Genomic DNA, 25984 nt, shown 5'->3' with positions numbered 1-25984 from the left:
CTGATTTCTTCCTCATAACACATTCTGAATGCAAACCTGTTTGGGTGGTGAGGCGATGCTCTACAAAGAGGCATCAGGAAGCTGGGAACGGGGGCAGAGGGGGACCGCTGGCATTTTGGAAAAGTGAAGTGCTACGTGACGGTCCTCCTTCCCCCCACATTCCTAGGAGCCACTGACCTAGAGCTCCATGGGGGGAAGAGGGTAGAAAGAGGGGAAGGATCAGGAGGGGAGGGGAGGGGTCCCGTTTGGGCGATCAGGTCACCGGGGGTCAGAGCTGCTATGCTCACGTCTTTAGAAAGGTGAAGGAGGCTGTGTGAAGTGGGGTTGGGGGTCATGAATGGCCTAGTCTCTCTGTGAAGAGGAGGGTCAGCATGCCACATCGGATTATGTGGCCAGCTGGGAGGTCAGTTTCCAGAGGACAGTGGAAGCTGCAAAGGGTCACCAGGATCAAAGTCCCCAGGTCTTACAAGCCGAAGGGCTGGAGGGAGGGAGGGAGGGAGGGCCGTAGGATTATGTCTGTCAAGGGGCGCAGCGCGACCACGACCCGCTGTGGTCTGTGGGGGATGAAGTTGGAGATCTGGGCTCTGCATGTCACCTTCGATGATGTCCGTCCACATAGGGGACCTGGGACCTTCTCCACCTAGGAACATGGGAAGCTGCCTCCTACTGAGTCAGGCCCTTGGTCCATCTGGCTCAGGGCTGTCTACACTGACCGGCAGCAGCTTCTCCCAGGTTTCAGGTCGGGAGGTTTCTCCCAGCCCTACCTGGAGATGCTGCCAGGGAGTGAAACTGAAACCTTCTGCATGCCAAGCAGAGGTTCTTCCTGATAGATATTTATTCTTTAGCGATATCTATCTATCTGTTTAGTTAAAGAAGAGTTTGCCGCTTTGTACATATTTTCATTACATCCAAAAGTGGAGTTAAAATCTGTATCTACATCTCTATCTCTCTACGCCGCCTCGAGAGCTTTTTAACTCATGAAGTGGCGTAAAAATATCGATATATAAAAGAAAGAAAGAAAAATCGGGGAAATGATTTCTTTTTTTAAAAAAATGAATAAATCTCAAGGGAGGCACGTGACAAAGAGGTCCTCCCGCTTTCTCAACACCAGGGGGCGCCCTCACCTTTACAAGCAGCCTCCTTACTGCCAGCTCAGAGAGGAAATGACGTCAACACGGTCACGTGTAAGGGGGAAGCGCGGAAATAAAACATTTTCTTAGGGATGACTCTCCCCCTCCACTCCCCCGCTTTTTTTTTGCCGGACAGCAAGAGCGAAAAAGAGCTCGGGGGGTGCTCAGACCGGACGCATTCTAAGAAGACGGACATAAACCTCCAGAGCGGGGATGTCACGTGCCGCGGGCTGGTCACGTGAGGGAGGGCCCTCAACGGGCAAGATGGCGGCTCCCTTCGTGCGGAAGAAGTTCCTATGGCGGAAGCGGCGGAGGGCGCATGCGCACAGGGGGGTGGTGGTGTCCGGTGAGGAAAGGCGGAGAGGTGAGAGGGGGATGGGGGGCCCCGAGGAGGACCGGGGGGGCCACGGGAGGGGGGCGCCCAGGAGAGGGGGGGCGGCCGAGGGGCGGCCGCAGCAGCAGGAGCAGGAGCAGGAGCCTGAGGGGCCCGAGAGCGGGCAGTCCGAGGAGGTGGGCTGGAGGGAGGCGCGGGTGGGGGGCAGCAGCCTGGAGCCCGGGCCCCCCAAGTGGGGGGGAGAGGGGGCGGGGGCCGCCCGGGACCCCCAGAAGCTGGCGCTCCGGGACGTGGGGACCCAGGTGTCCTGGGGGGGGACCCCGCAGCAGGGGGAGGGGGAGGCGGGCGGCGCGAGCTGTGGGGGGCAGGCGCGGGGGTCCCCCCCTCTGGGGCTGCGGCGGGGGGGCGGCCCCCGAGAGGGAGGGGCCCGGCACTCCTGGGGGGCGGAGCTGGAGGCCCGCTGGGGGGCGGGGGAGGCGGCGCCCCTGGGCCGCAGCCGCTCCGGGGGGGGCATCGCGGGGCTGGGGGGGCCGCTCCCCCCGCCCCTCCCTCCCCGCCGCCCCCCCTCCAGGGACCCCCCTCACCCCCCTGCCGCCGGCCTGGTCTGGGTGCCGCAGGCGGAGTGGTGGGCCCACGGCCGGGGGGCTCCCGCCGGGGAGGAGGCGGAGGCGGCCTCGGGCCCGGTCTGGGTGCCGCGCTGCAGCCGGGCGGCCGAGCGGAGGGGGCTGGCGGGCTGGGCCTTGCAGGGGGGCGGCGGCAGCAGTCGTTCTTCCCCGGGCCCCACAGCCGCCGCCGCCGCCGGGAGGCAGGGGGGAGGAGGGGGCTGCGAGCCGGCGGCCGAGCCGCGGCGCCGCCCGGTGTGGGTCCCCCGGGAGAAGCCGGCCCCTGCTGGCGGCGGGGGCAGCCCCGGCGATGTCTGGGTGCACAAGGTGCGGGACCCCTCGGGGTCTGGGGCCATGTGGGTCTGGGCCCGGGTGACCAACGGCCCTGACGAGGAGGAGGAGGAGGAGACCCGTGTCTGGACCTCCCGCAAGGGGAGCCCCCGGAAGGGGGGCCAGGGCCAGGGGGGCTACGGAGTCTCCTAAGGGGTCCCTCCCCTGGGGGTGGGTGGGCTAGGGCAGGGGGAGGGGGGTCCTTGCAGCTGGGAGGGGGGAGGCCAGGCTGGGCTCGGAGAAGGCCGCCACGGGGTGTCAGTGCAGCAGAGATCCTTCCTGGGAAGCAGGGGTGGGGGGTGCTGGGGGCCCCAAGCGACCTTGCCGGATAATCCCTGGGGTGGCACCACCCCAGGACCCTTGAGAGAAGCCGGACTGTGGCAGCAGTGGCTGCCGCTGCCCCCCACCGCCAGGGGAGGGAGCAGAGCCAAGTCGCCGCCTCCGGCTGCACCGGTAAGTCGGGGGTCCGGAGGCGCTGGGGGGGAGGATCCGAACGGACTGCACGCGCTTGCATGCCAGGGTAGGAGCCGGGGGGGGGGGTCCGGCGGTGGGGTGGCCCTGCCATCTGGAGCACCCACATGTGCATGAATCCATGTGGGGCAAGCGGGGGTGTGTGTGTGTTTTCCTTTGCATCTGGGGTGTCCTGGGGCTGGAGATGTGGCGGGGGCTCCCCTCGCTCTGGGGGGGCCACTCAGGACTGCTTCCATGTGAGACGCTTTGGGTCTCTTGCCCCCTAAGATGGATGGCGTTGCTGGGGGCGGGAAGAAGGTTCCCGATGTCTCGCATCCAGCGTTTGGGAGCCGTGCTCCCCAATGTTGTGGACTACAACTCCCCTCATCCCCAGCCATAGGCCACTGCCCCTGGGGGTGCTGGGAGTTGTAGTCCACAGCATCTGGGGAGCCCTGTCGCAGGGAGCTCAGTCTGGGAGCCCTCCCTGTGCAGAAGCTGGTTCACGTTCTTAGGCACCCGTAGCGTCGGAGGCAGCTGGGATTCCTAGGCCTCCGGGAATTGGCTGGGAGAAGGCCTGCTGGCATCCAGACGACGGTGGCCCCTGGGAATGGGCCTCTGGGGTGGGGTGGGTGGGAGTGCTCCCCTGAGCAGATGCTGTCCAGGTGCCGCTGCCAACTGCCACGCGCCTCCGCTAGGGCTGGTGGGCGAGGCATTCCTGGGAGCCTGACAACAACGTGCCTGATGCCGGTTGGAGGGCACTGGCCCGGGAAAGAGGGGCAAGGCCACCTTGCGTGGGGAGGGAGGCACCAGCCCTGCCGCCCTTCTCTGGTCCCAGGCGTGTGGGTGCTGACGGGTGAGGGGACACACAGCAGAGCCCCTGTCCTGGCCGGCGCGGTGTGGGGCTCTCCCGAATCTGTGGGGGGTTGTGGGCAGGGCTTGGGCAGGGGGCGGGGAGCCTTCCCTGCTGACCGCGCGCTCTGCCCACAGGGGCCTTCCGAGATGCAGGCGAGCCCGGGGGCAACGCTCCTGGCCCTGGCCCTGTGGGCGCTCTGTTCGCCGCCGGCGCTGGGCACGGAAGGCAAGCGCAAGCTCCAGATCGGAGTCAAGAAGCGGGTGGACCACTGCCCCATCAAGTCCCACAAGGGCGACGTCCTCCACATGCACTACTCGGTGAGTGCCGGGCAGGGGCGAGCAGTGCCAGGCGCCCCGGGGGGGGGGCGAGAGGGAGGGGGCCCTCTCGGGGGCTGGAGAGGGGGCTTCTCACTGCGCAGCGTGACCCAACGCCGGCTGGGCCCAGTGCTGTTTTCTCGGAGGAGAGGCTGACCTGGGGCGTTGGGCTTGGAACAACGCAGGGCATGCCCCCACGTACATTGTCTGGGGCCCTTGGCAAGGAGAGCGGAAGAAAGAGCCAAGGCCTTGGGGAGTGGCTGGGGTCCACCAACAGCTTGTGGGGGTCCCCATTACAGGGAACACGGCTTGTTGGGACCCCCTCTCTCTTCCCTTTTCTCCGGGGTGCCCGCTGGACCGCCCTCCCCTGCCCCTCAAGCGCCACCCTTCCGGGCAGGAGCAGGGCCTTGGCTCCTCCCCAGGGCCCCCGCTCTGCGTGCCCCAGGCTCCGTCCCTGGCAGCTGGGCTGGGCGAGGCCCCTGAGCCGGAAGCCAGGGAGAGCTGCTGCCAGGCCGAGTCGAGAGTCCTGAGCCGGACGGGCCGAGGGTCTGACTCCGCAGAAGGCAGCTTCCTGCGCCTGGTCAGCCCAGATGTGTGTGCCTGGAGCGGCTGGGCTCAGTCGACCCGGGCCCCCCACCCTGGACTCTTGGCCCCTCTGGCTGGGGCGGCTGGGGGCTGTCGTTGGGCCGGGCTGGAGTGGTGTCGAGGGAGGGGCTCCTCTGGGGAGGGCCGTTGCCTCAAGAGGCCGCGGCTGCTCACGGGCCTCCCTTTGGATCCCTCCCCAACAGGGCAAGCTGGAAGATGGGACAGAATTCGACAGCAGTCTGGCCCGTGACCAACCGTTTATCTTCTCCTTGGGGACCGGACAGGTCATTAAAGGCTGGGACCAGGGCCTGCTTGGGTAAGGCGGGCAGCGGGCAGCCTCATGACCCCCCCACCCACCCCCACGAGAATGGGAGCAGGATTTGGGGCTCTGCCTCCTTCCGCCTTCTCAACTGGGGGGGTGCTCGTTCCTTGCAGTGGGTAGAGTGCTGGACTAGGGCTGGGGAGACCCGAGTTCAAATCCCCCTTCAGCCTCATGAGACTGGCTGGGCGATTCTGGGCCAGTCGCTTCTCTCTCAGCCTAGCCTACTTCACAGGGTGGTTGTGAGGAGAAACTTAAGTGTGTTGTACACTGGCTCTGGGCTCCTGGGAGGAAGAGCGGAATCTAAAATGGAAAAATAAACAGACAAATAAATAGTTTTCTTGGGATCCATGCAGAGCAGGCCTGCTCAACTTTGGCCCTCCTGCAGATGTTGGCCTACAATTCCCATAATCCCTGGCTATTGGCCACTGTAGCTGGGGATTATGGGAGCTGTAGTCCAAAAACAGCTGGGGGGCCTAAGTTGAGCAGGCCTGATGCAGAGTAAGGTGCTAAGCCCTCATGAGCCAAGCCAGAGGGTTCCGTGTTGGGTTGCCAAAGGCATGATTTTCTCTCTTTGTTCCTCCTAGGATGTGTGAGGGTGAGAAGAGGAAGCTGGTGATTCCTTCCGAGCTGGGTGAGGAGCCAGAAAGTTTAAGCTCAGGGATGTGGGATGTGGGGTGGTGGTGTGGCAGCCGGGCCCCCAGGGCCAGGGGGGTGAGTTTGGTCCTGCTGCTTCCCCTCTGCCAGCAGCCCCGTCAGCCTCCGGCAACGTGGGTTGTACAGCACTGTCATGGGACTAGAGCAGGGCTGCGCAGCTTCGGCCCTCTTGCAGCGGCTGGACTACAACTCCCATCATCCCTGACTGTTGGACACTGGGGCTGATCGGGGTTGTAGTCCAGCAGCAGCTGCGGGGCTCAGGTTGTGCCGTGCTGGACCGGCGGGTCTGTGGGGTGACTCCTGTCCCTGCTCTCTCTCTCTCTGCTCACAGGTTACGGGGACCGGGGAGCACCACCCAAAATCCCAGGTGAGACTTGCAGGCCCTCTCCTCCCTCGTAGCCGCAGGGTCCGTCCCGCTGGGGCTGTTTCCTTGGGCCGCCCTCTCCCCACGGATCTCCCGGACACCAGGGAGAGCAGAAAGGAAGGGCTTGCAGAGGGCGGGCGAGGGCCCCAGCTCCAGACCGAGGCCGTTCACACGAGCACCCCGGCTGCAGGAGCTGCGTGTGCTTCCCCATTTCCGGTCGGGTGTGAGCAAATAACTTGAGGGGGGGGCTGTAGGGTTAGGGTGTCGTGTGTGAGAGAGGAGAGGAGCAGAGCAGAGCAGGGGGGCTTTTCCTCCTTGTTTGTCAAAAGAGCTGGGCATGAGGTCTGGGCAGGGTGGCGCTGTAGCCCAAGGGGCAGCAGCGGGCAACCCAGAGGGCCAGGGGGCAAGGCCAGGCTGCAGCATCGGGGGCTCTTCGTTTGAGAGAAGAGGCGGCTGCGGGGAGACGTGGCAGAGGTGCATACCCTGGGGCACGGAGTCGGGAGAGCGGAGAGGGCGAAATGTGTCTCCCTCTCTCCCCACACTAGACCCAGGGGGTCCTCCCAGGAGGTTGGTGGCCGGGAAATTTAGCACCCACGAAAGGGAGTCCTTTTCACCCAGCACCTCCATTAACCCGTGGAATTCCCTGCCACGGGATGTGGGGGTGGGCACCGGCTTGGATGGCTCAGGCAAATTCCCGGAGGACGCCAAGGCTGCCCGCGGCTACCAGTGTGGTGGCTCTCGGCCGCCGCTAGGCTCAGGGGCCCGCCGCAGGCAGGGGAGAGGGCATACCTTCTCCCCTCTTGCCTGTGGGCTTTTCAGAGGCATCGGGTGGACCACCATGGGGGACAAGGCACTGGACTGGATGGGCTTCCTAGGGCCTGATCCTAGGGCACAGCCAGGCGTGGGCGCAGCAGCTCCCGACATCTCCGGTCCCGGGAATGATGCCTGTCTCCTCTGGGCCTGCCGGGGGCCCCCTGGGGCCAGCTCTACAGAGTGGGGTGGGGGGGGTGCTTTCTCCTGTCCCCCCCCCAGCACCGCCTCTCAGACTCTCCTCCTCTCTCTGCACAGGCGGCGCCACCTTGATCTTTGAAGTGGAGCTGCTGAAGATCGAGAGGCAGCAGGAGCTGTAGCGACGTCTCTGCGGGGGGGGGGGGAGGGATCTGGGGGCGCGACTCAGGATCTGTTGGCGTGGAGCGTGGAGCGGCCCAATAAAAGCACAGACCAGAGCTGCCTTCTGACTGGTAAACGGAAACTTGGGGGGCTCCTGGGCTTCAAAGGGTGGGTCTGCCTGACACCCCGGGGGCCCCCTGGCTCAGTGTTGTGGGTGCAAAAGGCCCCTGCTCTGATCCAAGCATCTCCGGGTATCGGGGCGATGAGAAATATCTGCCCGTGGCCGCAGGGAGCTGCTGCCGGTCAGTGCAGGCCCGGCTGGAACCTGGGAGAGCTACTGCCCGGTCAGAGCATTCAGCTCAATGGACTGATGGGCCGACTCGGTATAAGGCCCAGTCGGAGCATCATCAGGGAGGGGCCGTAGCCTAGAGAAGGCTCCAGGGCTTGTGCCAAGGAGGGCAATCTCTGTGTTCTCACTGTCCTTGCTTGGCAGTGCCTTCGGCCTCCCCGTGGAAGAGCCCATGGAGGGGTGGGTGGGAGTTGGCGTTCCCCTTGTGTTTGGCTCTCCTTACGCTCGTACTGTACAGCGCCGAGCGGCCCCTGAGCCCTGCGGCTGAGAGCCCACCACGCTTCCTCCTTGACGTGGGGGCTTGTCGTGGCCGGAGGCAGCCCCCAGCCCAGCCCTGCGGGGATGCTGGTCTGGGAGACCTCCAAAGGTGCCAGGGGCCTCGGCGATGGGACGCTGGTTCAGGGAATCCGGCTCTGTTTGCTGAGAACGGGAGCTTAAATCGTGAGCAAGGAGGGCCCAGCTCCATAAAACGCAGCAAGAAACGAAAGAGTAGGGCAGAGGAGCTGGGGCTGCGAAGCGTCAATGGAGCGGGGGAGCGAGGGGGTCACAAACTCCGAGCATGGACATCACGGGCTGCTTGCCTGAGTTGTTCGTGGGTTGAAAACCACTGTAGCGGCCCTGGAAATCCTGGCGAGTGGGGACAGTATAGATTGCCCCGAGGACACCCCCCCCCCGGTCCCCCTGGACAAAGAGATGGCTAAGCAGGGTGGCTTTTGCAAAGAACGCATTCGCCACACTTCCTTATTCAGTGCTGTGCCATTTTTAAAGAAAGAAAACAAAACGGGTGCCTAGTTTTGCAACCTAAAGAAATCCTGCAAATCACAGTGAATCGGCATCCGTGGGGGCCCTTGTTGCTGCTTGAGCTGAGGAGGAGCAAGAGGGCAGCTCCTCTGTTACCCCCTCCTCCTGGCATGATGCCCCCCCCTTCTGAGTCTTGCCCCATGAGGACTAGGAAGTTGCTTGTTCTCGGCCCAAATGAGGAGGATGAAAGAAAAAATGCCCCTTGTGAGAGTTGCAGTGAGCCAGTGCGGTGTTCTGTTTTGGGGTGTGGTGTGGAAGTGAGTGGCTGGTGCTCGTGGGAACGGCCGTGCGAACACACTGCCCAGCCCACCGTGAGAACCCGGCTCAGTTGCTCTTTGTATGTGGCGGAGACCGGGGGGGGGGGGCAGTTCCTGGAGAGTGGGGCTTCCTTCGCGGAGGAGACGCCCGCCTGTGGGCGTATGTGGTTTTTTCAAAGTGTGCACACGCCTTTTGGGCCCGGGAGGAGCCAGGCCTGGCCAAGCAGAGGCATCTTCACCCAGTTGGCCCAGTTGGCAGGAGCAAGACGGGGCTTGTGGGCAGGCCTGGAGCCAGCCCCTTGCAGCCGGGCGGGAGAGGGGTGCGGCTGCTTGCACGCTAAATCCATGCCAGCAAGAGGCTAGAAGGCGGCCAGGGCTGGTGGTGTGCAAAAGGGGTGGCTTGTGACCTCAGGCAGGAAGCACGGAGCCCAATTGGTTCCAGGCCCCAGAAGACAGGCTTTCCGCACGGAGTCCAGCTCAGGCGAGGGCAAACCCCCCCGGACCCTGCTGCCGCTGCCACGGAAGTGGACGGGCTTGGCCAGCTCCACGGCGTGCTCTCCTCCCCCCCCCCCCGCAACCGGGTTCTCCCACCCCTCTTATCCCAGCGGCCAGCAGGGCAAGGTGGAACCGCTGTCCCCAAGCCCCCTAAGCAGACGTCCCCAAGACCTTGCACAGCTTAGTTCAGGGGTTCGCAGCCTGGGGTCCCCAGCTGGTGTTGGAATACAGATCCCATCACCCCCTGCCTCAGCCTCCTTGCGGCAGGGGACGATGGGAGTTGCAGTCCCAGGGCAACCCCTGGACTAGCTCTGTTAGGTGTCCACCTGAAAAGCAGAAACCAGGCCCCGGTTTTCAAAGCGCCTTTATTAAATTTATATAAAAACACAATAGTTTTTTTTTTAAAAAAAGAGAAAGAACCCAAACCGTCTAAAAAAAAAAAATTTCAAGATCCTACAATTTTTTTTTTTGTCGTTTATCTGTCTCTCTCCCCCCCTGGAGAACAAACATTCCTTTGCCCCCCCCTGCTCACAGGTAGAAAGGGGCCAGGGAGGGACAAATGGATATATTGCTAAAAAGGTGTCCAGATGGTTGTGATTATCAAAGCATCCCCGGAGGAGGGTCTCCCCTCCCTCGCAGGGGGCCGTAACTGGCTCTCCACCAGCCTCCCTGTCCACTGTGCAAAGACCCCTCCCTCCAATCCCGGCATCGCCAAAGCTTCAATCAATGACCCCCCCCCCCAGAGAAGAGGGAGGGCGGGCAGTCCTGGGAGATCACCGCCACCAGCCATTTTCATTTCTTCTGGGGAGTGCTTAATTTCTGCATTCCGCGGATCTTATCTAGCAGGTCTGCCACAAACACCTGGAGGAGGAGAGGGAGGTTTCACGAAGGAGCAGCCACAGACACACACCCAATCACACCAACAAGCCCCCTGCTCTCAGTCTCCTATGTCCTCACTTTTGCTGACTGCCCGTGCCCATGAATCAGAACTTCTCTCCCAGAATCCTCCATGTACGATTTGACCCATGGAACTCACGGCTACAAGACGCTAGCCAAAAGATCTAAAAAGAAATCTCTCGCCCATTCCTAGAAAAGAGCAGGCCTAGCCGCCACGATCACTAGATTAAAAACCACAACGCCTGTCCAGAGGAATGCCCTGGAATAGAAGTGGGGGACAGGCAGCAGATCACCTCTGTGCCCCATTTGCGTGCTTCCTGGAGGCCTCTGGCTGCTGCTGGAAATGCGGCCGTTCTTGAGCTGGCATGCGCAGAGGTCTTGCGCACAGATACTGGGGGCAACCGGTGGGTGAGCTGCCTGGGAGTGCTGAGCTGGCAGGGACTCTGGCCTGAAAAAGTCACCGGCCCGCCCTGTGACCACACCCTCTTGCCCAGAGCCGCAGATCTGGTGGGCCGCCTTGCCAGCCCTCCCCACTTGGGGGGCCAGAAGTGGGGAAGGCGAGACCAGGCTCTGCTCCGCTGACAGGTGCTGGGCAAGAGGATACTCCCTGCGGTGGGAAGAGGAGGAGCTGGCACAGGCGAGCAGCTGCTGTTTTGCTGCTCTCAGCGGCTGGGGAGGGCGGAGTGATCTGGGGCCAGCCGCCTCCCTTGCCCTGGGGGGAGGGAGAGGACGTGGGAAGAGGCTTGTCATGGGAAGGCGGGGGCGCTGCCTCCTCCTGAGTCAGACCCTTGGCCCGCCTAGCTCAGGGGAGTCTGCACTGACCGGCAGAAGCAGAGAAGGGTGTGTGGGGGGGTGTCTTTCCCCACCCTGCTCGGGGAGGCCTGCTGAACCCTGGCCCCTCCCTAAAAAGCTGCCATATACCTAGTAGACTCTTGGTCTGCTGAGCACTGGCTGGCAGCAGCTCCGGGGTGTGTGTGGTGGTGGTGGTTTCCAAACGGAGGGTCTTTCCCCCCAACCCTCCTGCCAGAAGCAGAACCTGCGGCCTCTGGCATAGCAAGCCGGGCTCTCCCGCGGAAGGTATGGCAGTACTACCTTCCGAGTCAGCCCTTTGATCCACCTAGCTTAATACTGCCCGCACTGACTGGTAGCAGCCTTCCCTACCCTTGCCCGTAGATCCCGGAGACCCTCCGCGTGCAAAGCATTTGCTCTACTCCTGAGCTAGCCCACCCCACCCCCCCACCGACCCAGGGAGGCAAATACTCACCTCTGTGGGCTTGTAACAGTCAACCAAGAGCTCCTGTTGGGGGGTGGGGGGGGAGAGAGAGAGAGAGAGAGCAGGAAGTCAGACAGCGTGCCCCCCAAGCCCAGCCCACCGGACTCCCTCCTGCTCGTCTAAGCCTGCCCTTGGGTCTCCAGCCCAATCCTGGGCTTGTGGGGAGGTGGTGGGGGCAGCCCCCCCCAGCACTCTCCCATTCTGACCCATATTTTCGCGCGCTCTCTCTCTCTCTGCGGCACTGACCTCCACTGCTGCCCCCCAGCCCCCCCCCACCTACCTTCACCCTGGCGCTCCGAGACTCGTCGCTTTCCATGTCCAGCAGCTCGTCCACGTCTATTTCCAGTTCCGGGATCTCTTCTTCCTGTTCGGTTAGCCGGGGGTGGGGGGGAGCAAAAGACCCCCGTTTAGAAAGGCAGTGTGGTGTAGCGGTTAGCGGGCCGAGTGGAGCCCGGTTCTGAAAACCCCACAAACTGGGATGGGGAGGTGGCGAATGGAGCGTTCAGGTCAACCGGTCTCCTCCGGTGTGGGGGCTGCCCTCCCGCCCCAGTGATTAACCTTTCGCTCTTGGTCCGTTCTCGCAGCATCAGGGCAGCTGGTCACGAGGAAGCCGCTGAGGGGTGTTAAGGAGAACTAGCAGAGGAGGTGAGTTTCGCAGGCAGCAGCAGCAGGAGAGGGGGGGTGGGGGGTCAGCGGGTTGCCACCCTGCCTTGCCAAGCAAGGCCCAGCCTCAAGAGCTCTCTGGCCCGGAGCCAGCCAGCCTGTGCCCGCCGGCTAGAGTGGGGCCGCCTTCGAAGCCCTGGCTCGGCTCCCAGCACCCTCGGCTAGCGGCTAGCTACTTACCGGCTCCTGCCTGCCCCAGTGGCTTGCTCAGACACCTCGGCCATATGGCCACCTAAATCCCACCCACCCACCCCCAAACTGCCTGGGGCCAGCTGTCCGGCTGCCAGATGGTGGCGGGGGTTTGTGTGTGTGTGTGTGTGGGGGGGAGAGACTGAAAGTTGATCCTGCCCACTGTGCTCTCTGCAGAATTCAGACTTGGGTCCCGTGTTCAAATCCTGCCAGGGACCCGCCGGGTGGCCCAGGGGTCGGAGGAGCTGCTCCGTGGCTGCCCCCCATCCCCAATTTTGCATGGGAACTTCCAGGGTGAAAGAAGGGAAAGAACATAACGTGCTTCCCTTCCCATTCATAACATAATCTCATTAGGAGTTTAGGCTCAAGAATCCAGCAGAGCGTGTGTGTGGGGGGGGGTGGGGGTGGGGGTGTTTTTTTTTTTTTAAAGATCCCTATATTAGAGCAGCTGCCTCTCTCTCTCTCTCTCTCTCTCTCGCTCTCTCTCGACAGCTGCTATAGCAGCGGAGGGTCCCTATTCCCACTCCGGGATGAAACGCCCTGCAGAGCAGAGAGCAGGGGGGGAAGAGACCCCCGGCCTTCTCACGCCCCTTTCAGCAAGCAGCCAGAGGAGGGAAGTCAGCCAGGATCCATATTCCCACCCCTTCCTCTTGCGGGGGTGGGGGGGGGAGCAAGGGAGGGGCTTGAATCAAAGTCCGTCCCGCTGGTGCATGTGGGGCCCACTTGGGCCCAGCCAGGAGGCGGGGGTCTCGTGATGACCTTACGTGACCTTCAGCAGAGCGACCTCAAAGCAGAGAGCGTGACTTGGGGTGCCGTGGTGTCTTCTGGCCTTGGGGAGAGGAGGCAGGAATTGGGGAGAAGGGGTGTGTGTGTGTAGTAAGTGGGAAATTAAGTCGAAAAAGAGTGGGGCATTCATGCGATGTGGGTTGAGGTCTGACTGGGCCCCACATTCTGGTGCACTGGAGGAAGGCTGTGCAACAGAGGTTCTCACATTTGGTACCCTAGAGGATGCTGGACTCCAGCTTCCATCACCCCCTGCCACCACGATGGGAGCTGTAGTCCACCAAGTCAGGGAGCCCTGCCTGTTGAGGGAGGAGTGGAGCAAACAGACGCTCAGGCGGGCCGACCCCATCTTCCGCTGCCTTTAAATATGTTTTTAGGGTGAAGAACCAGAGGCTCGATGCAGCCCAACTCTGGTGGGGAGCAGGACAAAGAGAAAGCCTCAGAGCTAGAGACTGTGTGGGATGGAGGTGACCACAGGTAGGCCAGCGGGAGCCCAGAGCCCTTGAAAGCAGGAAGCTCCCTTGGGTGGAGTCTGGAGCCTGGTCCCTGGGGCTTAGCCTGGCCTGCTCTGGCTGGCAGCAGCTCCCCCAGATCCGCTGCCAGGGACTGAACCAGGGGCTGCCTGCCTGAGCTGCAGGTCTCCCGGGAGTCTGGGCCGAGCCCTGGGCCAGTGAGGACAAAAGAAGCCTGAAAGGGGGGTGGGGTGGGGCCCTGAACCTGTAAGCCGCCACTCCCCCGAAACGGAGGCTGGGGCAGCCCTGCATCTGGGGCGGGGGAGGGGGGGTGTCCTCACTGGCCGGCCAGCTGCAGTGGGGGCCCCAGGACCTGGCCTGGGGGGCAGAGAGGGGGTTCCTTCTAGCCTCCCTGTGGGGCGGCTGGGATTCGGAAGAAGCAAGAGGAGCCTGTGTGTGGGTCAGAGTTCCAAGGGGAGCTGTTGGGCGAGAGGAGGGGGGCGCTGCCCCCATGTGGAGGGGGGGGCTCAGGAGCTGCCGCTTGGGGACTGGCCCCAAAGGGGGGGGGGGCTAGGATCGTGTCCTTTGTCCGCTTCTCGCCGGAAATGTCTTGCCAAAGAAAAGGAAAGGGAGACAAAAGGAGGAGGGGGCTGAACTGGGGGCGGGGGCGGGGGAGAGGTGGCCTGCCCCGGATTGGGGAGCAAGCGCCCCAAGACGGAGACGGCAGGCTCCTTGGGGCAGGGGACTTGTGAGGATGATGATCTGGGATTGGGGGGGCGGACAAAGGAGCCGGAGGGTGCGGGGGGGGGGAGGAGGAGAGCCTCCTGTTGGGGTCCCCGGGGGGGGAGGATGGGGGGCTGCGCCTCTACCTGGCAGTCGTAGAGGACCGTCAGCTGCTCCAGGATCCATTCCTCCAAGTGGAGCCGCTTGCGCAGCTCTTTGCGATCGTATTTCACCGTGACTCTGCCCTGGCGCCGGACCGGGCCCTCCTCTTCCTCCGTGGTCCCCTCTCCGGCGGGGGGGCTCTGGAAGTACACCCGGGGCCCCGTCCCCCCAGCTGCCGCCGCCGCCGCCGCCGCCGGGCCGCTCTCCGGGCTGCAAGGCGCCGCCATCCGAACCGGAGCGCCCCCGACGCCCCGGAGAAGTGACTCCGCTTGCGGGCTCCGGAGGTCTCCCCCTCCTCCTCCTCCTCCGACCGGCACCACGTGCTGCGCCCAGAAACTGGATCCGCTCCCGAACCGGACTCGCTCCGGTTTCCGCTCCTCAGTCAGTCCAGCCCAGCCCTGGCCGTGGGGATCGGGAGCTGCCCGGAACCGGCCCCACAACCGAGCCGCCGGCGGAGCACGTGCGGGCGCAGCCCAGACCCGGGGCTCTCCCCTCTCCCCGCCGGGGGGCAGCTGGGTCGGGGGCTCGCCGCCGCCCTGCCCTGGCTCCGAAAGGCCGGCTCGCGGGCGCCGAACCCGAGCCAGCGGCGCTCCCGATCCTCCTCCTCCTCCTCCTCCTTCTGAGGCTTTGCAAAGCTGGAAACCGGTTTCGCTCCCCGCCCTGCGCCGCCGCCTCCGCCTCCCGGTGCAGCTTCTCCGCTTCGCTTCCCAGGGCGGACAGACTCCGGTTCCGATTCGCTTCCGCTCCCCCCGCGACGGCCCCTTTGTCCCGCTGCTGCTGCTGCTTCTTGCCCTGCCGCCGCCGCCGCCGCTGCCTCCGGCTCCGTCTCCGTCTCCCTGCCCCCCCACCCCGCCCCCTTAAAGGGGCCGCGTGTCTGGCTGCCTGGCCACCCCCCCCCCGCCTCTCCCTTGTCTCCCCCCACCGCCACCCTCCAACTTTTTCTCTGGGGAATCTCTTTCCCTTGTCCCCCCCCCAATTCCTTATCAAAAGGGTGTGTCTGTCTGTCCTCCCCCCCCCCACGCCCCACAATAGGTCGTCTGTCTGGTTGTCTTCTGAAGGGAGGGGGGCTGGAGAGAGAGATGGGCATTGTCTTGGCTGAACCGGGCAATTCTGGATTGTGATCAGCGGCACCAGATTATGCTGGCCTTAACTCTGAGCAATGCCTAGTCAGGATATGTGGGGTCTACATGGAGACATAGACTTCTATGGAGACTGTGTGTGTGTGTGCGCGCAAACACACTGGCACGCTTGCATGTGTGTATCTGGCTTGTCGTCCCCTCGGGGCAGAGATCCAACCCTTCCGCGCCTTGCCAAGTGCCATATACACGGGTGGGTGTGTTCTGCACATCACGTGCTTCATTGATGTGATTAGGAAACAGACTTATTTCAAGCGAAATGGACTTGAGATCGTGTCGGGCTGGGCAGAATTTTACCAGCTCATCAAACAGGGTGTTGGACTACAGCTCCCATCACCTGCTGCCCCGATGGCCTTTGGCAGGTGGTGATGGGAGTTGTAGTCCATCTGGGGAGTTGTTGGACTCCATCCGTCGCTGTGCCTCTCTCTCTCCCTCCCAGCCACCCATGATCTCCTCCAGTGGCCGTTCACTTCCCCCTGCCCCCCTTCCCCCTTGGAGTGGGCAATCGGAGAAGGATTTTGAAACCTGTCGAGGGCAAAGGTCTGGGGCAGGGGCTTAGAAGTGGAGGGGGGACAAACAAAGGAGGAAGGTGTTTTTAAAAAGGAATTGAATCTAGGGCAGTGGGGCACACACAGACCATGTCCTGCTGTGTTGGGAGGCAGCCTCCAGCCCTCGGGAGGGGCTTGCGTCAGCATGGGGGCATTCCCTCCTGGCCTTGATGTGGATTCACACAGACTTGGGCTTAATCCAGATTAGTTACTCCCAAGGGGAAATTTTTTTTTGAAATGTAGTGCTGGGAATGGTTCGTGTGTGCATGTCCATGTCTTAGAATTAAGAGTTGATCGGTGCAGATTTAGTGACTCTTTTTAACGATCTCTGGTAGCCAGCACTGATGTTTCTAAACTTGCCATTTAAGAAGGAAAAAGGAAAGTCCTGGAGAGAGCTCCCTGTCAGGCAGGTGAAGGTTTCCCCTGGAAAAGAGACGGGAAGTTCATTCGGACTATTGCACAGCTACTGCACACCTTACGCCCAAAGACGTAAGTTCTGGGCAGTATAGAAATATGTGAAATCCATCAAAGAAATACATATTTAAGGACCCAGGAATCCTGCAGAGTTGGGGGGGGGGGCGCGCAGGAGCCGGGAAGAGCAGAATGTGCTCTCCGGGTGATTTTCTCTCTGTGTCGTGGAATGTGGAAACAGAAAGCAGATTCTCACCAAGCGTGGAATAATTAGAACGTAGCCTTGGGGTGGGGGTGAGAAATGGGCCCTGCTGTTGCAGGACGCCCAAGAGGTCTGTGGCTTTAAAATGCAGGCGCTTTGCAGGGCAGTGGTGGGGGGGGGAGAGGGGACCCACGTGGTCTGGGCCCCAACAGAAGCCTAATTCATCCACTTCCTGCCCGGGAGGAGAGGGACGGCAGCAGCTGCAAGAGACGCTTTTGAACAGAGGAAGCTGAGTCAGAGCCGCGGCTCCTTTCGCCCAGGCTGGCAGCAGCCCTCCAGAGGACGTCCTCCCAGCTCTCTTCTTCGGCTGGAGGTTGTTCCAGGGACCACAAGGGGCCCTTCCTACACGCAGGCCTTTCCCTCCTTGCTGGTGCGCCGATATGTGCCACACACCTCCGGTTTCCTGCCTCCTCTGCGCGGCCTGCCCGACTTAATTCCTCAGACGCCTGTTTAAAACTGCAGCCTCAAAACACCCAAGCGCCAGGCTCTGGGGAACGGCTCCCTTCACGTTGCGAGGGGGAAGCAGAGATCCGCCCAAGTCGCTGTGCGCTGTCGAGAACACCTCCTGGAGTTCGGAGTCGTTGGTCCAGACCTGGCTTGCACCCCGGAGCTGAGCCAGTTTTCCTTTGCAGTTAGTGAGAGGGCCAGGCTGCCTGGCTGCCTTTCATCCAGGGGTCCCCCACCTGTCCTGCTCCAGATGTCGTTGAATTCCAACCCATCACCACCAGCTGCCGTGGCTGTGGATGATGGGAGTTGTAGTCCAGCGACACCTGGCGACCCATGGGGGAGACCCCCCGCTTGTATCTGAGATCGGCGCTTGGGCCTTCTTTGTTTCTCTTTCCCGTTTCCGAATCCCGCTAGCCTGCCTCCGAGCGAGTGGGGCCGTGCGGCCGCCCTGGCCCTTGCTGGCTTCGTTTCTGACTAATGATTGCCCGTCTCCTTTCCCTGGCTCCGCTCTGATGACTGCTGACGTGCAGGAACACAGGCCTCCGGATTGCTCATCCCCAGAGCGGGGCGCTTGGAATGGCACCGGAGGCAGGGCTTGGGGGGGCTCTTTGGCCTCCTCTTGGAGCGGGGCCAGGATGGGGCCCAGCCCGCCCGGGAGGCAAGGTGTCCCCTTCCCCAGCACCCTCCAGATGTTCCAGCTGTGCCGGCAGCCGCTGGGGGACAGCCGAAGAGCGAGTCCGAGGCCTGCCTGGCGGTTTGCGGACTCCTGTGCCGCCTTGCAGATGCCCGGTTTCTTCTGCCACGGCAAACCTGGGAGCCCTTGAGCTGCAGAAGGGGTGATCTTTTCCCAGCAGCAGCAGCAGCAGCAGCAGCAGAGAGAGGCCAAGGTTTTTTCTCCTCCTTCCTGACTGCAACAAAAGACGGGAGTCCCATCGTGCCGAGCAAGCTGCAGCCAGCTCACTGACGTCTCCCCCTTCAGGCTCCGTGGAGAAGTGGTTGCCAGAGACAAAGGGGAGACGCCCACGACGGCGATGGAGACGGCACCAGCACCGGCGGGCAGCCCTCTTGGGAAGCAAAGAGCGGGACCAGGGGCTGCTTCGGGGTGCACACGCAGGGTTACCTTAGCAGCAGCACTCGGGCCCCAGGCCTGTTTTTCCAAGCAGCCAGCTCGGCCTGGAAACATGTGCCGAAGATGCGTGTGCCTCTGAGCATATGCAAAGTGGCATCCCTGAGTAGTAGCGGAGGCGCCAGTTTCCCCCTGGGAGGCCCCCTTGGCCTAGAGGAGCCCCCCCACCCTGACCCCACCAGCGTGTCTGATGAACCTGGACCCCTTCTCTGGGGAGATGGCCCGCGTCTGGCTGGCACAGCCCCCTCCCTCGCCCGCGGAAGGCCGCAGGTTCAATCCCCAGCCGGGGAAGGTCTCTGTCTGCTGCCAGTCTGTGCAGATGATCGACCAAGAGGCTGACTCAGCAGAAGGCGGCCGCCCCGCCTGCTGCATTCTGACCTGCCACGGAGTTGTTAAAGGTACAAGAGGCAGAAATACATGTCAGCAGGTTTGCTGTGAGCGGCTTCAGTGCGCGAGGTGTCTCGTGTTCCGTCCTGCTTTCCCGTGGTTGCAAAATGCGTGGACAGCACTAGAGCCTTTGCAGGTGGGAACCGAGCTGGAGAGAAATGGGCTTTCCCAATGGCGGCAGGACTCGAACTCAAGTCTTTAGAATTCAAGCCTCAGTAGCCAATGCATTACCCCCCACCCCCCACATTCAGCGACATACTTGTATGTGTTGCCAAAATGCCATTTCTCCCACAGCAAGGATCCCTGCCATCTTTGCTCGCCTCCCCAAATAATTAGTCCAGCCCATCTGTAGTCAGATCTATGCATTAGTTGTGCGAAATAGACACAACATTCTGCACCATTTTATCCACATTCTGCAGCTTTATGCAAATGCAGCAAATGTCAATATTTAGCCGATTTTGTCTTGCTAGTCATACAGAGAAGCAGAGGGCTCTCTCCATCCCCCCCCCCGGCAAACGGGTGGAAATTCCATGAAGCTTTTCTCTGACCCTGGAGATGCACCAGGCCTCACCCACCCTTTTAGTCACAGAACTGACTCACAAGGTCTAGAAACTTTGCGTTTCCTGCGAGTAAAAGCTGGAATTCGCCGCTGAATGTTGCATCTGGTATCCAGCGCTGGGCTTTTCCCTGCACAGAACTGCACTCCCTGCCAGGGGTGTTGCTCTAATTGAGCGGAGGGGTTCCAAGAACCCGGGCCACCCAGCTCCCTCTCTCCTTATTTCCTTCATTATCCCCGAGGGTCAAACACGCACCCAGCTTAGCCCTCCAAGTGGCACTCATTTGCCTCTGGCAAGCAGAACAAGTCTATCAGCACAGTGGTATTTGAGGCGGGCCACGTGACCTTCCCCGGGGCGTCACAGAGCCGGAACTGGGCCACAAAGAAAAGTGGCTGGTGGCCTGGGGAAGGAGACGCCGCTAGGCCTCCGGGAATGAAGAGGAGGTGGGGGCAGAGGCGCTGATGAAGGAGCCAGTGTGTCTACAGGAAGGATTCAAACCCCGTGAGCTGTTCTGCCCCCCCCAACAGGAACCCCGGGAGCTGCAATTGTGCAGAAAAGTTCTGGATCGCATCTCGGAGCCCCTGCAGGGCCAGCCCGACTGCACCAGAGGCAGCCTGCAACCCAAGAGGTGTGGCAGAGGATGCTGGCAGTGGCAGCTCTGGCATCCCTGGGTCTGCTGCGCACAGTCCAGGTGTGCTGCATCCTGGCATCTTCACTGCAAGGGACTTGGGCACAACCGCTCCGCCCCCGGTCTCCCTCCACCACCCCCACTCAGGTGATGGCAGGCAGGAGGGCAGCTATGGTTGGCTTTGGAGGGTGAGAAGGAATCTCTGCATCGACGACACCCCTTCCTCTGTTGTTCTTCTCCTTTTCCAGCCAGCCTTCGGTTCCAGTTCTCCCGCCGGACGTCCCAAAGGGCTCTGTCCGTCTTCCTGGGAAATCTCATCTTGCCTGCGGTTCTCCGCACCTGCCACTAGGTGGCGAGGTCTCCTCATGGCCGCTGCTGCCAACCGGGACGAAGCAAAAAAATGGGCAAGTTGGGATCTACTCGGGAGTAAGGCTGAGGCTCTGTTGGGCAAGGGAGCCGCTTGCTCCCTCCGCAGCTTTCCCCCAGGCCCCTTCAGTGATGTGTCGAACTCAGGGCCAGGTGGTGGGGCCCATTCTGTGGCTCCTTCCCACCCGCCACTAGCCCAGCCAAAATATACACACTCCTAGCCTGGGGGCCCCTTGTGCGATTCTGAGCCCTGTGCATTGGCTGCGCCATTTGCTTGGGGTTTCTGGACTCGTGCCTCTTTGAGCTTTCCGGGCACACGCTGCAGGGAGGCAGGGGCGGCCCGTCTATGAGGCGGAGTGAGGCAGGCTGGAGATTATTGGCTGCAAAATGCTCTCTGTCCCCTGCTTGGGTGCAAAAAGGGAAAAAGGGGGAGGAGGGTGCATGCAAGGGGTGCCACATTTGGCGCCCCATCTCGGACCCACAGCGGGCTTGAGCCGCCATGGTGGAGAGGTGAGAGTCTGCCTTCGATTTGCACAAGGGGTTGCTGTGCAGTATTTCCTCAGCGGGTTCTCTTTCCTCTTGAGATTATGAGCCCTTTGGGGACAGGGGGCCACATGTATTTATTGTAGGGAAATTTAATGTAGGGAAATTTATTTGACGTAGGGAAATAAATAACCAATAGAATAATAGATAGATGAACTTCCCTATGTTAAATAAATTTCCCTACATTAAATAATAAAATAATAGATAGATAAATAAAGTTCCTCTTTGAGCACTATCGTTGAAAAGTGTTATATAAGTTTTCATATCAGTTCATAGTAGGAAGCTGGTTTTGTGGTAGAAAGCATGACTTGTCCCTTTTACTAAGCAGGGTTAGCCTTGGTTTGCATTTGGATGGGGGACTGCATGGGAGGGAGCGATGTCTGCTGTAAGATAATCCCCTGTGGGGACGGGGCTGTAGCTCAGTGGGCAGAGCATCTGCTTTGCGTGCAGAAGGTTCTCAGGTTTGATCCCCGGCAGCATCTCCAGGTAGGGCTGAGAGAAACTCCTGTCCTGCCTGAAACCTTGGAGAAGCCGCTGCCAGTTAGTGCAGGCAATACTGAGCTCGATGGACCAACGGCCTGACTCGGAATGCGGCAGCTTTCCCCATGTTCTTAAGTTTGGCTAGTGACTGGTAGGTAGCACTGCAAATTCGTAGCATCTGGCAGGGGGTGGGGTCTCTGCAAATCCGGGGGCCGAGAAGAAAACAGCCGCAGCCTCCACTGCCAAATATGTCGGAGTTCAAGGGCAATCTTGCAAACTCCTGCAGCTCCTCCGGGATTCAGGAGGCCTTTGGTGGGGACCTTGCTCCCCTGTGGATCCTGGCCTGCATCTATCTTTCTTTCTTTCTTTCCTTCTTTCTTTCTTTCTTTCCCCCCACTGCAATTGTAATTTAGCATCCTGCCCGCTTAGCGCAGATGTGTCAAGCTGCAAAAGATGGATGGGGCGTTGCGGGAGCAAATGTTGCCATCCTGTCGGACTAAAATAAACTCCCCGTTAATAAACTCAAGTTGGGGGTTGGAAGCATGTTTTTTTCACCATAAAAGGAGCCAGAATCTAGAATATCGCCCCTCCAGCGATCGTGGGAGTAAAGAAAGTTGTTTGTATGATTTTTTTATTTTATTTTATTTTTTTTTAAGTTGAGTAGGTTCTGGATGTGGCTTGCTCTGGGGCCCTCTTCAGTTTCCCCACAGGAGCCTAGAAGTAACTTTTAATGTTTGTGCTATCGGTGCAAACCTGTTAATGTTGTTGGCGTGGAGGGAGAGTGGGAAACAGTTCTTAAAATCTGCTGTGTGACCCCGAACCCAGTGTAGGATTTGACATGTGTGTGGCCGGCCCGGGAATGCAAAATGCGCTTTGTGGGAAACTCAGGACAGAGAATGTTGCTTCCTTGATTCATCTGCACTGACAGGCAGCACTCCAGAGTTTCAGACACCGTCCTATTCAGAGATGCTGCCAGGGACTGAACCTGAAACCTTCTTCATGCAAAGCAGCTCTGCTGCTGAGATCTGGACCCTCTCGGAACTCAGTAAGAGAAGCTGCTCTGGTGGGAATTCCCCCTCTGCAGAAAGCTCTTGAAGCTGCAAGAGTTCAGTCATCCTTTGCCACTGGCTATACAAAGCACCCGGGTCCTGCTCCTTATCACTGGAAATCGTGATCTGTTCCTCTCACCCCAAATACCCGCCAGCGTAAATATTTTTATCAAATCACCGCCCTACATATTGCTTTGCAGAATAACAAAAACTTACTGTCTGAATGCTGACAACGGAAGAGTGAGAAGCAAGGCTGGTCCCTCTTTGCTGAGATGCATACAAGCAAATGCAAGTTATATGGCTGTCAGGTACTTGAAAATCTGGACCATCCTATGTGGTGTTTTATTGCAAGCCTCCATGAGTTTTCTGGGAAGGTGTGAGGCTTGGATCTGAGAACTGGAGACTTTGGTTGTAAGATCCAGGGTTACAAAGGCAGCTGCCATATCCTGAGTCAGACCCTCAGTCCCTCTAGCTCAGTACTGTCTACACAGACTGGCAGCGGCTTCTCCAAGGTTGCAGGCAGGACTCTTTAAGAACCTAAGGACAGCCCTGCTGGATGAGGCCCAAGAAGGCCCATCCAGTCCAGCATCCTGTTTCCCACAGTGGCCCACCAGATGCCTCTGGGGAGCCCACAGGCAAGAGGTGTGTGCAGGCCCTCTCTCCTGCTGTGGCTCCCCTGCAATTGGCATTGGGAGGCATCGTGCCTCTGAGGCTGGAGGTGGCCCACAGCCACCAGACTAGTAGCCACTGATAGACCTGTCCTCCATGAATTTGGCAAGGCCCCTTTTAAAGCCGTCCAAGCTGGTGGCCATCACTACATCCCGTGGCAAAGAATTCCATAGATTAATTCTACACTGTGTGAAAAAGTACTTCCTCTTGTCGGTCCTAAATTTCCCAACCTTCAATTTCATGGGGTCACCCCTGGTTCTAGCATTGTGAGAGAGGGAGAAAAGGTTCTCTCTGTCCACCCTCTCCACTCCATGCATAGTTTTATACACCTTGATCATTTCTCCCCCTAGTCACCTCTTTTCTAAACTAAATAGCCCCAGGTGTTGTAGCCTTGCCTCATAAGGAAGGTGCTCCAGGCCCCTGATCATCTTGGTTGCCCTCTTCTGCACCTTTTCCAGTTCTACAATGGCCATTTTTAGATGTAGTGGCCAGAATTGTATGCAGTACTCCAAGTGTGGCTGCACCATCATTTTGTATAAGGGCATTATAATATTAGCATTTTTATTTTCAATCCCCTTTCTAATGATCCCTAACATGGAATTGGCCTTTTTCACAGCTGCCGCGCACTGAGACGACACTTTCAACGAGCTGTCCACCACGACCCCAAGATCCCTCTCCTGGTCAGTCACTGACAGCTCAGATCCCATCAGCGTATATGTGAAATTGGGGGTTTTGCCCCAATGTGCATCACTTTACACTTGCTGACACTGAACCGCATTTGCCATTTTGTCGCCCACTCCCCCAGTCTGGAGAGATCTTTTTGCAGCTTCTCACTATCTGTTGTGGATTTGATTACCCTAAATAGTTTGGTGTCATCTGCAAATCTGGCCACTTCACTGCTTACCCCAACTTCTAGATCAGTGATGAACAAGTGAAAGAGCACTGGTCCCAGTACCAATCCCTGGGGGACCCCACTTCCTCCTTCCCTCCATTGTGAAAACCTTCTCGGCCCTCCCTAGAGATCCTGCCAGGGACTGAACCTGGGCCCTTTTGTATGCAGAGCATTTGCTCTGCCACTGAGCTATGGGGGTCCTGCCCCCTATTTCTTGCTCTCTGTGGTGCCATGGCAGTTCTGTGGAAGAAGGAGCTTGTTCTCTGTGGCCCTTGGGGGCCCCCCCAGTGCAGGTGCTGTGGCCAGGTGGTTCAAGGGGCCCGTGAGATCTCAGTGGTCCCCATTCAATCGTCAGGCCTTGGCCAGGCCTCCCCCTCCGTCTAAACAATGTCTCTGCATAGGGAGCACCAAGCTGTCTTGACCGTGCCCACCAAGCTGGAGAGGAAATGGGAAGGATCCAAGTTTATTAAACATAGCCCAGTGCAGCCTTTCTATCCCTAAAGATATCTCAACAAATGGCCCTTCTTTGACCTTTCAGCCATTTTTAAACTCCACCCTGGTTGCACAAGCAGATCGGCACTCAAAAGTCCACTTGGAAGCCGCTAACTAATCCGCATTCTGGATTTTGAGGGTCCTCTTCCGGGGCTCCCTTCGGCACGAGAAACAGGGAGATTTCTCCTTCGTGGGATCAGGATCCCGAGTTCTTCGCTCCCTCCCTCCCTGTTTACATTCTCTTCTGACTCTCTGGAAGTCTGAAAGTGAAGCCTGTTTCCTTTGGTGGACAGCTGCCAAGCTGGCTCACTGCTAGGATCCTGTTAAATATCTTTCGCTGAACTGGGTGGGACCCGGTCGCAGGGAGGTCTCTGTACGAGGGAAACCCGCGCGTGTTTGGACAGAACAAACTGTGGTTGGTGATGTACATTCTTCTGGCGCACAAATGAGCCCTCTGCAAGCTGGCCTGCAATGGTGGCTGTATTTCCTCCTCCACCGCAGCCCTGGGGAGTAAGTTCTCTTGAGGACTAGTGACTCGTTCCAGTGTTTTGAAAATCACAGCCGGGGCTGTCTGGGCGTAGGGCCCAGGGGTCAATCCTTTCCTAGGTAGACCTTCTTTCTTTGCAGGGGCTCTACACATCCTGGGGGCTGGGAATTCTCTAGATAGCCACAGTGAGATGCAATGAGCGAAGCTTCGTGTCAATAACGCAGTGCTGTGGCTGGATTCTTCCGCTTCCTTCGTGGGCCAAGAGTCATGCAACAATAAAAAAGGGACTTGACTTTCGAAGGGTCTTTCCTTGCTTTTTGCCCCCTCCGCCCTGAAGTTCCTGGACTCGAATAAGCTCCATCCCAGGATTCTCTCCCCCATCCTAATAAATTTAGGACAGGTCGCTCCTGGCGACCTGTGGTTGTCTTTGGTAGAATCCAGGAGGGGTTTCCCATCACGATCTCCCATGCAGCACCCTTGATGTTTTGGTTACAGTTTCCTAAAAAGTTCAGTCCCAAGGATGCCTCGTACTGTGTCGGACTCTTGGTCCGCCTGGCTCAGTTTTACCTACTCTGGCTGGTAGCAGCTCTCCCAGATTTCAGGCTCAGGAGTTTCTCCCGGCCAGCCCTCCTTCCTGGGGATGCTACCAGGGACTTAGCCGGCCCCCCCCCCCCCACATGCCAAGCAGAGGCTCTGCTGCTACGAAGAGAGAAGACACATCCCCTCCCCCCGCATGCCAGGCGCCCCTCCAACTTTCCGGCCCCAGGTTGCTGGACTACAACTCCCATCATCCACAGCGGCCGCGGGGGGGGCGATGGGAGTTGTGGTCCAACATCTGGAGAGCCCTGCTGCTGCTGCTGCCCTGTGGCATGGACTGGGCGTTTTGCTTGCGCTTTCCCGGGGCGAAGAAGCCTCCGCCACTTTCGCTGCTCTTCGTAGGATCCTCGCTCCTGAGTCCGGCGGGGGGTGGCGGGTACGAGCATTGCCGTTGGGGACCCCCCCCCGCTTTCTCACCCCGCAGCCCCCCCCTTCCTCCTTCCTCTCTGTCTTCCCTCCTCCTCCTCCTCCTCCTCCGGGCTGTCTCTTTAAGCGCCTTCTCCTCCTGGCGGGCCGGTCCCACCCCCGCGCCCGCAGGCCCCGCCCGCCTCGCCCCTCCCGGGCCAGCCAGCCAGCCAGGGAGGAGCGGAGCCGCCTCGGCAGCAGCAGCAGCAGCAGGCAGCGGCGCCCCCAGCCCGGGCTCCAGCAGCAGCGGGACGGGCGGCAGGGGCGGTGACGGCTGCGCGCAGCCATGGCCGGGGCGCGCCCGGGGGTCCACGCGCTCCAGCTGGAGCCGCTGCGCGTCCCGGAGACCCTCCTCAAGGGCAGCAAGTTCATCAAGTGGGACGAGGTGAGTCGCTGCCACTGCGAGGAGG

The 25984-nt window shown here is 60.3% G+C and overlaps 3 protein-coding genes across 9 annotated transcripts in view; 2 read left to right on the top strand and 1 right to left on the bottom strand.

The window, feature by feature from the left end:
- Nucleotides 1–1343: 1343 nt before the first annotated feature.
- On the top strand, nucleotides 1344–7168 carry FKBP2 (FKBP prolyl isomerase 2). 2 transcript variants are annotated; one of them, XM_053277913.1, is made up of 6 exons: nucleotides 1344–1494; nucleotides 3834–4016; nucleotides 4802–4914; nucleotides 5505–5551; nucleotides 5906–5941; nucleotides 7007–7168. In XM_053277913.1, exons 1-6 carry the CDS (start codon nucleotides 1450–1452, stop codon nucleotides 7066–7068), a joined length of 486 nt encoding a protein of 161 aa, XP_053133888.1. In that variant the 5' UTR covers nucleotides 1344–1449; the 3' UTR covers nucleotides 7069–7168. The 2 variants fall into 2 exon arrangements, with proteins under 2 accessions (XP_053133888.1, XP_053133889.1); XM_053277914.1 differs by lacking the exon at nucleotides 1344–1494 and adding an exon at nucleotides 2670–2849.
- Nucleotides 7101–25984, top strand: part of PLCB3 (phospholipase C beta 3) — a 59330-nt gene continuing 40446 nt past the window's right edge. Inside the window, exons 1-3 of one of the 6 annotated variants that reach the window (XM_053277908.1) lie at nucleotides 11733–11765; nucleotides 13133–13232; nucleotides 22233–22340. In XM_053277908.1, coding sequence (XP_053133883.1) covers nucleotides 22305–22340 — 36 coding nt within the window. In that variant the 5' untranslated portion in view covers nucleotides 11733–11765; nucleotides 13133–13232; nucleotides 22233–22304. Of the gene's footprint in view, nucleotides 7180–11704; nucleotides 11766–13132; nucleotides 13233–22232; nucleotides 22341–25762; nucleotides 25960–25984 lie in introns of those variants that run through there. The other 5 variants (XM_053277910.1, XM_053277909.1, XM_053277911.1 and 2 more) reach the window with 5 other exon arrangements.
- PPP1R14B (protein phosphatase 1 regulatory inhibitor subunit 14B) lies at nucleotides 9297–18079 on the bottom strand. Its single transcript, XM_053278060.1, has 5 exons — nucleotides 17858–18079; nucleotides 14077–14928; nucleotides 11401–11484; nucleotides 11112–11144; nucleotides 9297–9811 (listed from the first exon to the last, which is right to left on the bottom strand). The coding sequence occupies exons 1-5, from the start codon at nucleotides 18077–18079 to the stop codon at nucleotides 9743–9745; spliced, it is 1260 nt and encodes a 419-aa protein (XP_053134035.1). The 3' UTR covers nucleotides 9297–9742.

Source organism: Hemicordylus capensis, chromosome 14, assembly GCF_027244095.1.
Source record: "Hemicordylus capensis ecotype Gifberg chromosome 14, rHemCap1.1.pri, whole genome shotgun sequence".
NCBI lineage: Eukaryota > Metazoa > Chordata > Lepidosauria > Squamata > Cordylidae > Hemicordylus > Hemicordylus capensis.
The sequence above is the reverse complement of the archived record's forward strand: the minus strand, read 5'-3'. Positions and strand labels throughout refer to the sequence as shown.

Coding starts and splice junctions, on each gene's coding strand:
- FKBP2 (XM_053277913.1), top strand. CDS start 1,450: ATGCGCACAGGGGGGTGGTGGTGTCCGGTGAGGAAAGGCGGAGAG. Junction 1,495..3,833: donor CGGTGAGGAAAGGCGGAGAG/GTGAGAGGGGGA, acceptor CTCTGCCCACAG/GGGCCTTCCGAGATGCAGGC. Junction 5,942..7,006: donor AGCACCACCCAAAATCCCAG/GTGAGACTTGCA, acceptor CTCTCTGCACAG/GCGGCGCCACCTTGATCTTT.
- PPP1R14B (XM_053278060.1), bottom strand. CDS start 18,079: ATGTTTCCAGGCCGAGCTGGCTGCTTGGAAAAACAGGCCTGGGGCCCG. Junction 14,929..17,857: donor GCCTGAAGGGGGAGACGTCA/GTGAGCTGGCTG, acceptor GTGGGGGGGCAG/GGAGACGGAGACGGAGCCGG. Junction 11,485..14,076: donor CGGTCCTCTACGACTGCCAG/GTAGAGGCGCAG, acceptor CTAACCGAACAG/GAAGAAGAGATCCCGGAACT.